Raw genomic sequence first — 9,975 nt, forward strand, 5'->3', positions numbered from 1 at the left:
AGGGACGCCAATCCCCAGTCTTTTTGGGAACCATATGAAGCGGGGTGGCCCAATCGCTTTTGGATGGGCGAGCGATTCCGATGTCAAGCATGTGTTCGAATTCAGCCTGAGCGATCTTGAATTTCTCCGGGGCAAGCCGTCGAGGACGGAAGTGCACTGGAGGGCCTGTAGTTTGTATGTGGTGGACGACGTCATGACCGACGGGTTGGGTCCAGTCGGGAGGCTTCATGAGTGACGGAAATTCGTGCACCACGTCAGCGAAAGGCGTCGCGAGCGAGGAAATCATGTGATGGGGCGCAGCTGGTATAGGATGCTGAACACAGCGGAGCGTAGGGGTGTGTAAGCGAGTCGTAGAATCACACAGCGGTCTGCGATGAAGATCGACGAGGAGGCCAAAATGGTGGAGGAAATCTGCTCCCAGGATGTTGTGGGTGATCCCTGCCATGCGAAAAATCCATCTGAAGGTACGACGAAGGCCTAGGGAAAGTGTGAGGGAGCGCTCGCCGTACACAGGGATTCCGGTACCGTTTGCGGCAGCAAGATGATAGAGTGGGTGGCCTAGTCTTTCTGCCCGTTATGTACAGGAGGCGACTGGGCGTGGGGGAAGGAGGGGAACCGCACGTCGCCGCTAGCGATTCCCTGGGCGGTTTCCCGGCCAGGCACAGGGAGGTTGACAGTTGCGTGCGCTGGCGCCGAAAGACCAGTGGTAAAAGCAGAAATCTGAGGGGTTTTCCAGAGGTTCCCTAGTGCGTGAGCGTGGTCGCCGAACTGGACGGGGGGAACCGGGGCGCCGCCAGGACCGTGGCGCGTGTGGGGCGGAGGCGGCCGGGGAATCTTGATGCGGAAGGACGGCTGCGAGGAGCGATGACATCTGGTGAACCTCTGCCCGCAGGCTTTCGAGGCTGTCGGGAGCGTTTTGAGGCAAACCTTGGTTAGGGTTGACATGGGCCGTGTTAGTACATGGTATCGGTGGCATGGCGTTGGGCGAAGTGGCGTCGAAGGCCTTAACAGAGGCGATGGTGGGGACAGCCACTTCCATGATCTTATCGGCGTGCGCCGCCAAGTCGACTATTGGCAGATTTGTAGCAGTTGCAAGCAGCATCTGCACGGTGGGCGGGAGTCGCTGCAGGAACATTTCTTTGAGGAGGGGTTCGTCAATGGTTGAAGCCCTGGTTCCAAGGAGATTCTGCATGTGTCGAAGGAGTTGGGATGGTCTCCTGTCGCCAAGGTCTTCAGCGGACAGCAGTTGCTGCAGACGTTTACGTTCCGAAGCGGTTGTTCTCTCGATAAGCGCCTTCTTCAGAGTGTCGTAAGGGTCAGTGGACAACGGGGCACAGAGAATGTCAGAGACTTCGTTGGCCACTTCGGGAGGTAGTGCTGCGGCGACGTGAAAGTACTTGGTGGATTGGCTGGTAATACCTGCGAGGTGGAACTGGCATTCCACCTGGGAAAACCAAACCGCCGGATTTGAACTCCAAAATGGCGGGATCTTGACTGCTACGTGGGAGATGCTAGGTTGGACAACCTGAGGGGTGGAGATACCGGTCGCCGCGGTTGCTGGGGGCTGCGACATGGCCGCAAAACTCATCACGTTCGGGTCACCAGTTTGTGGGTCTCCAGGCCGGAAGAAAAGAGACAACCAGCGAGGTAGAAGGTTGGTCGAAGAATGATTTAATTCTCGTGCCAAGACTGGTGCGCGAGAGTAGCCGGCCATCATTGTCGTCATCTGCCGGGGGCGCCACAGACGCATGCTGTATAGTTGAGCTCAGATAGTTGTAGGCTGTACTCTTTGGCGCAATGCCAAACGCGTATGGAATGCGATAGCATTGCTAGCATTACAGCAGATGAAGGACGACGACTCCATTTTGGATGCGAAAGAAGCAACTTTTGGAAGTTTTAGCAGATCGGCAACAGTCTATGGAAATGATGCAATAAAGGAAGCTGTCAAATTGCTGCTCGAGTTGCTAGTCAGCGCTCTGTGTGTGCACTTGTTTCTTCTTCGTGTCCCGTCTCTGCGCTGTTTTTACGTAGTCACTAGGGGCTTTCAGCAGGGCGCAAGCGCTTTACGAAAACGATACAACAAAGGAAGCTTTCTATAACATAATGCCGACGACTTCAAAGATATAAGGGCTTATCGTGTCTTAGGAACCGCAATCACGAAGACCTTCTAATCTGCTAAATCCATGCCCGCCGAAACGTTTATCAGCCGAGGCGCTCAATAAGGAATCAAACGAGGGGCAGATAACGCATCGCGAGAGTGAAAGTGTCCCTCTCCACTGACAACTACACCTTCGAGGCAAAAAAGTGCTGGCGCATATAAAAACGAAGAGGTGAAAATTTGAAAGGTCGAAGGTCGCACAGCCGACGACATATCCATCGGTTGGTCCGCGTACTCGCATTTATTTACAGGATGCCCACGATAACAGTAGGAGAATGTGTCACAGCGCTGTCAAGGAAAAAGAGACACCTCTCCTATGATGTTTGTGTTAGAAACAGGTGCTGCATTGTAAGATCAGCCCCTTTGAGCCATCATTCTACAGTTAGGGTGGACACCCTGAAGAGCTGAGGCTGATTAGTACGAGGGGTGTTCAAGTCAAACCGGGACTTTTCATTTTTCGCAATAGTAAAATGGACTTAAAGGCGAGAAATTAATTTTATTTTCCAACGTATTCTCCAACTCCACTAATGCACTTGTCCCAGCGTTTCACGAGGGCGTGGATGCCAGCAGCGTAGAAATCCTTACCGGCGCGTAGCAGCCATGATCAGACCGCATTCGTGACCTCGTCGTCGCAGCTGAAGTGGCGGCCCCCAAGGAACGCCTTCAGTGGCCCGAAGAGATGGAAATCACTGGGGACGAGGTCTGGACTGTAAGGGGGACGTGGCAGCAACTCCCAGCCAAGTTCCTATAAGGTGCGTGTCGTGACATGCACGGTATGCGGGCGTGCATTGTCCTGTAGGAGGAGGACTCCTTTAGTGATGACCCGGTGACGGCCCGGACGCTTTCGCTTCAGCGCCTTATGCACATCCCTGAGAACCTGGCCGTAATATGCACTATTGATTGAACTATATGCACTATTGATATCGAGACATGTTATCCGTCGGTCCTTGAGGATAAGGCGCTCCACAAGTTGGATGTTCTCAGGAAAACTGACACTGGGCTCTGAGCCGCCGCGGCCGGGATCGTCTTGCACTGATGTACGGCCGTCTCGGAACCGTTTGCACCACTCAAACGCTTTGCTGCGGCTAAGTGTATCGTGGTCATACTGAGCCTAAAGTCTTCTGTGAATTTCAGACGACTTTACACCTTCATTCACGAGAAACTTCATGACAATTCGCTGTTCGATGTGCGCGCTCACCTCGTTGTCGGCCATCTTGTCCAGCACGTGTCTTCTGTTTTGCACAAACTTTGGACCACCACGTGGTGAACGCGGAGGCCTGTCGCATGTGAAAATAACAAAAAAGAAGTAGCGCGAGCCATTTGTACACTCAGGAGACAGAAAGTCCCGGTTTCACTTGAACACCCCTCGTATATTATTATAATACATGTCACTTCATGAATGGTACCCAAAACTGTCGTTGATTCCTAATTCCGATATATATTAGTAGCCATAACAGTTTTCAGTTAGCATCTTTGTTGTTATTTCGCCACTCCAGAAAATGCAGAGCATTCCTGGAGGGCACCACTTTTTCGGCAAGTGAGAGGAAGGCTACGAAGCTACTAAAAGAAGAAAAAAAAAAGGCAAAAAACGTCAGTTTTTATGTTTATGCGCAAAGCGCAAAGTTTCGGCCCGCACATAGCACAAAGCCCGGGTTCCGGCACCAATATTATGAGAAGAAAAGAGGATATCGCAGCAGGGCAACGATTCAACTGATTAATGATACAAGATGGCGCGAATAGAAAACCAAATGAGGTAACCAGTCCCGGGCCATGAAGTCCGTGAATATGGAACGACGTCTTTCTTCACACCGCTCTTAATTCCGTATGAACCGTTATTTGAACCGGTTACCGGTACTTTTTAACGGTTCAGTTCCGGTTCAGCTTCAACATGGCGCCGACTGTTTCGGTTCGGTTCAGTTCCGGTTCGGCCAAAAATAACGTTTAATAACGGTTTTCGGTTCGGGTTCGGTTCGAGTCTCTGGTCCTGTCTACCACGTAATCGCACACGTGACCCAAATAACACAGTGCCCTGATGGATGGAAAGGGATCCGGGTGAACCTGGTGGAGAGGGAGTAATGGCGGTTGTGACTCGAGCGACCGCCATGAGGGGTCCCACGCATATTCTGTTGGAAACGGCCGCGCCTATGTTTCCTTTCTCCCTTCTCATACGACAGATAAACTTGCCACAATCTTCCCGTCATGTGAGAAAAGCGCTAGCCACTGTCAATACAACCAAGTATTCATTGTAGGAGCAGCTTCTCGCAATCTGAGATAAGAAAGAAAAAGTGTGCATACCTCGTTAGTGCCGCATGCCATACCGTCCACGGCAGCCATTTCTCCCTGTCCATATGTGGCCTGCATGTATCGTGTCCCGTTAATCACGATCGTTGTGTTAGTGTACTCCGTTCTACAGGCGATTGTGCAATTTTTCATGGGCTTGCTCTGAAAAAAAAAGAAGTCCGTGTTATATTACACTACTAGGTAATGTAATGTATTTGGTAAAAAAAGTACAGGACGGCTACGATTGTGTAACGCAATTTCAGCGTTAGCCGTTGTGTGTGAATCTTGACACTTGTATTGCTCATATATGCGCAGATACTTTAGAGTGACGAGTACTACCTTGTGATCTGTGAAGTGAGTGGTGACGTGTAGATCTGGGATTAGCGGGACAAAAATATTACGGGAATTAAAATCGGGACAAAAGCGGGACAGGAAACGCTGAAAAATCTGGACACTCTCCGGGACCCGACTCTGAGTATGTCAAAACCAGGGTGCCGAACCGCAAAAAATACGGGTTCGGCTTGGGTTCGGGTTCGCGTTGCTTGGGTTTCGTTCCGGTTCAGTTCCGGTTCGGCTACGCCAAAAATCGAACCGGTTCGCAGCCCCGAACCGGTTCAACGCTTTCATTTTATATCTCCCACAAAACTGATTTGATCAGGAAATGCGCGGCTAATAGCTTACTGTTGTCTGCATTGACGTTTTTAGTGGCGAGGTACTCCTTTTAGCGAGAGAAAGGAGAAATGTATGAACACTTGGAAATAGCGTCTACGCTGATAAAGCGGTGTAGTCCTGCTACTTTCTGTTCTCAAAATCTATTCTTTCACACGCACAATGCCGGCAAGATACACTAAAGGAAGCCTTATAAGGTGGACAGCATTTTACATAGACGACGGTACTTTCTGGCACATGCATTCGGGGGTAGGGGGGGGGGGGGGACAGGGTGAATAGATCTGAAACCGTACTGAGGCATGTCGAAACCCTCCGCCGTATTCTTGAACCAGCTTCGAGTCGAAACTCGACTCCAGCTGCTCCTCGAGGCCGGTTTTGCGCTTCATAAATCGACCTTGACTCGAAACGCTCCTCGAGTGGAGGAATTCCTCCGTGCACTCCTCGAAAATCTCGAGGTAGCATCGGTGCTTCCTCGAGAACGCTCCTCAACTCGAGTTTGGCTTGTGTCATGGCGGAAGACAGGTCGTTCACTGCGTCCATCGATTGCATTTTGTGCCACGATGGCCTTTAACTGGGTGCTGACAACATTACCACTGAGCTACAACGTTAAATAAGGGACCATTAAACTCCTTTTGACCATTTTGATGATCACGAGTTCCTCATATGGTATACGGTACCGCTTCATGAAGACAACCGTACGAAGCCTTTTGGATATATTGCCGCTGGAGGAAAATGTGTGCAATCGTGGGCTTCCGCTACCTCCTGTGCTACAGCTGACCGTCGACATGTGATTTTATGGTGTTAGGACTTTTCGAACTGCCACGGGAGACATTGTGAATGTGTCAGAAACGACGGTGTGCCGCGTTGAGGACAAAATCCCACACCTTCTCGCAAGCACACTTTTCAAGACAAGGTGTAATAAATTTTCCTTCTGTCGCGCTATTTAGCATAAAGAAGGTGTGTTTGAAGGATGTTTTCACGCAAAAAGTGGTGCAAAAAAAAAAAAAAGAAACACTGCATTGACTGGACATCTAAAAAAATAAACATCTGATCTGCCTCCTCAATGTTTTCCGTAATCTTTATACTGTATCAAGCTGGCCCAACCCCTGCTCCAGCTATCACCGAAAAGGCTCAACAAATCTTCCATTTATGTTTTTTTTTTCCTCTCGTTTTCTTTTTCTTTTTTTGCAGTCGAAGACAAAGCGGCAAAGCGTCCATCTTTCGTCTCAAACGGTCGCGAGAGTTCTGTCGCATCCCTCCCCCTTTTATAGGGTATTTGGGAGATGTCGCAATAGTGTCACCCCAGGTCATAGTCATGATTTTTTTTTTAGTTGTTGTTACAATAGTACGAATTCCGTTTGTTGGGTGGGATAACAGGCTCCACCGTTTAGGCAGAGCGCGAATGAGGGCCATAAAAGTTCGTACGACATGCTCGTGGTGACTCCCCAAGAATGGTCTCCCTGATTCTTTGCTCAGGATGTTGTTGTGAAATCTGTTTTGTTTGTTTGATTGTTTATAGCTACCCTCAAGGCGTTGGGTAAACGTAGCCATCCGCTAACAAACAGTCATTCACGCCACATATTGTAACATAATAGAAGAGTGACAAGCAGTGACATCATCTTTCATATTATTTGATACGAGGTGACCTTGCCATTAAAGGAGCAGTCTAGAGGCCCACAACTTTGTTTCTGTTTTTGGTCAGTATGGAATGTTAGGCGGCCGAAAACAGTTTTCCCACAATTAGTGCAACCGTAGCGAAATTGGGACGCCTGCAATAGCTCCCCGAACCTCCCGTGCGCGAAACACCCTCCTTCGCCTTCACGAGAGGCACGTGATGAGCGCCACCACGCGCGTCACCATGTGACGCAAGTGGTGAGGACGCTCCTCATTGGACCTGGGATCACATGATCGAGGGGAGCAACATCGCTCAGGCCGGTGCGTCTGCTACCGCTTCGGAGACGCCATGCGTTCTCCGGCTACGTGATGTCCGAAACGGAGGGTTTGAAGGCTGTCCACGACACAACCACGATTTGTTTAGACCGCAGACACCACGGGAAGAACGAGTGGTGCAGCCCGAAATTAACTGCGCTTGTACATCGAAAACCCCGTGCTTCTCAACGATGTGCAGCCTCTCCGACCGTTTTTACGGCGCAGTTGGTTCAGTGGCTAACAGGTGGCGCCACAATACCACCGCCATCGCTTGCTTTCTGCTACTGTGAATTCTGAGATTGCACAGAAGCCACGGATATATTACTCTTGTGATCGTAATCTTATTTTCTCAGGCTGCATATATGCTTTTTTTATAGAAAACGTGATATAAATCATATAAAGAATAGAAGTCAACAAGACACAGCTCGCAATGTTCGTAGCAGACGGTTTCTCGTACGAACGAATGAGGGGCTCTCTACCACCAACGTCACAGTAGAGTGGGTGTGGTCTGCAGTTGGAGCGCTCCGGCCTGTCACCGCGGCAGCGATTTCCCAAATTAATTGCACCGTGGTGAAACAACTTTGGACAGAAATATTTTGTGGGAATGCTTTTCACATACTGCTTTACAAGATGACAGCAGTTTTTGGCCATGTTAGATACCACTTTAATGCTCCTTTAAGCTAGCTGCTTCCGTTGTGGTTGTAATTACCAGACCAGAAAACTAGGAAACCTATCAGTCTGTCTCCCTGTTCGAAACACCTGCACCCTTCTTCAAACACTTGCAGACCTTTGTGTTTGTATTTGTAATGCACATTGGTCGAAATAAAGTAAAGAATTACATTTATTTTTCATGCCATAAGTGTGTTTTAAGCACGATAATTAACATTTTCGAGTGGTCCCGAAAGACGGCTGGGGACGAGAGTACAGCTTTATTCGAGGACGGTTTCTCGAGGACCGCCTTGGCGGAGGAATCCCCGAAGCAGGTTCATGAAACGCATGGTCTCTTTGAGTGGAGGAGCGGTGCTTTCCTCCACTCGTTGGAGTCGAGGCGGAGCGTCGAGTCGAGGCTCGTTCATGAATTCGGCCGTCAGTCTACCAGCCTTGCTCTGTCCGAGCTCGAAGCAGTGTACTAGTTAATCCATAACACAAAAGCAATGTGTAATGACACAATTCCACTACCAGCAAGCAGGACTACATTTACTTTTCAAACCACCACCAATCATACAGGCGCCGTTCTGCGTGCGCACCTTCTCCACTTCTCATGTTTCGGACTCGATTAATTTTTACTGCTCACGTCTAAAGGGAAATGTTGAGCGCTTGCTTAATCACATATTCGTCCTATAGAGCTACACAACTGGCCTACTCCATTCCTGCTTCATTCGTCCGCGTCGCGCCTCCACTCTGAAGAGCAGACGTGGTAGAGCGCGCATGGGGCGCTCACAAGGACAACTGCGCTTCAATTTGTTATAAAAGACGCTGAAAGCATACTTACTGCACGTCCTCGTTTTACTGCCAGGTGAAAATTTGCGAAATTCATGATACAGAGACCAATGTGCCCTCGTTTGGGGTTTGAGCGGCATGTGAACTCTTATGCTGACTTCTTTTATGCCCGTATCGTTTTGTTGCGAACCGGTTACCGCTATTATTTTTTCCGGTTCTGCTCCGGTCCGGGTTCAACAGTGTCCTGAAAATTTCGGTTCGGGTTCGGTTCCGGCAAAAATAACTGTTCGGGTACGGTTTTCTGTTCGGGTTCAGGTTCGGTTCGACACCCTGGTCAAAACTGCTTTTGATAGCTTTAGATCATTTTTACTTGTTTTGCATCAGCGAAACCGAGGGTTTTGTTATACAGCCACAGCGATTTCCCTATACCTTCCCGTTCACAGCTACCGCTGTAAAAATAGAAAATGACAGATGACGGAATATCTTGCTCGGTTTTCGTTCAACCACTGTTCCTTTATCCACAGTGCCACATGTGCGGATCTGCCTTGTTGCATGAAAGAGGAATGTACGTACGCCAGAGCACGTGACTAGACTAACACCAACTTCACAGATATAGGTACGCCTTTCAAAAGGGCAGTTTTCCCTTCCCAGTGTTGCTTGGCTTAACATTCGAGCGCTCTTTTGTAACTCGTCAACAACTTAGCAATGCATAGCAATAGCAGTTTCTAGGTATGGGCTGCCATCTGTTTAAAATGATGCCTTTTCTGTCCATGATATTGCCCCAGGTGTCAACAGTTTACATTGACATCGAACTTCTGTTGTTTCAAAGACACAGGAGGGAACAACAGGTTATTCGTTTGATTACCTTGTCCTCAAAACGTTTTATTCCTGAAGCCTTATAGCGGTGATAGCAGAGGGTATCAGCCGTGACAACGTATCACGGTAAGAGGTCACTTGTGTACTCCTCCTTCGCAGTGCATGTCGTACTGACACAATGGGATTCCTCCAGCCTGTAAAGTTAAAAGTTGAAAGCAAAACTACGCAAGTCAGCTGGTTTAAACTTTTTCTAGGTGTCATATACTTGAATACTGAGGCAACAGATAGGCGAGTGAAACGTATCGTCATCCAAACTGCATTTTCGCTGACTGTCTTACTTTAGCACGTTCTCCATTTGCTTGTCGCAGCAGGGTGAGAATTGATGCTCATGCACGGTTCCTCTCCGGTAGCTCATTAAATAGCCCAGATCCCATCCACAGGTCTCGGCCCCCGGGTGGCCTTCATAGAGCGGTTCTTCGCCGTCGTGCACGCAACCTAGGCTGTAGAACGGAACATAAATGGAATAACGCCCGCGCTGAAACCGGCACTTACGAATGTGCCACCTCGTGAGCGAAACAACGGACGAGCTTGTAAGATTGGTAACCATCTTCGCATATGGCCACTTTGTATTTCGTGCACACTCCAGCAGCAATCGCAATGCCTGCAAAGCACAACATAATTCT

The 9,975-nt window shown here is 49.2% G+C and overlaps 1 protein-coding gene across 1 annotated transcript; it reads right to left on the reverse strand.

Annotated features, from left to right (window-relative positions):
- Nucleotides 1–628: 628 nt before the first annotated feature.
- LOC135377827 (uncharacterized) lies at nucleotides 629–1,714 on the reverse strand. Its single transcript, XM_064610532.1, has one exon. The coding sequence runs from the start codon at nucleotides 1,712–1,714 to the stop codon at nucleotides 629–631; it is 1,086 nt and encodes a 361-aa protein (XP_064466602.1).
- Between the last annotated feature and the right edge of the window lie 8,261 nt (nucleotides 1,715–9,975).

Source organism: Ornithodoros turicata, chromosome 1 (assembly GCF_037126465.1).
Source record: "Ornithodoros turicata isolate Travis chromosome 1, ASM3712646v1, whole genome shotgun sequence".
In the NCBI taxonomy this organism is placed as follows: domain Eukaryota; kingdom Metazoa; phylum Arthropoda; class Arachnida; order Ixodida; family Argasidae; genus Ornithodoros; species Ornithodoros turicata.

Coding starts and splice junctions, on each gene's coding strand:
- LOC135377827 (XM_064610532.1), bottom strand. CDS start 1,714: ATGGCCGGCTACTCTCGCGCACCAGTCTTGGCACGAGAATTAAATCAT.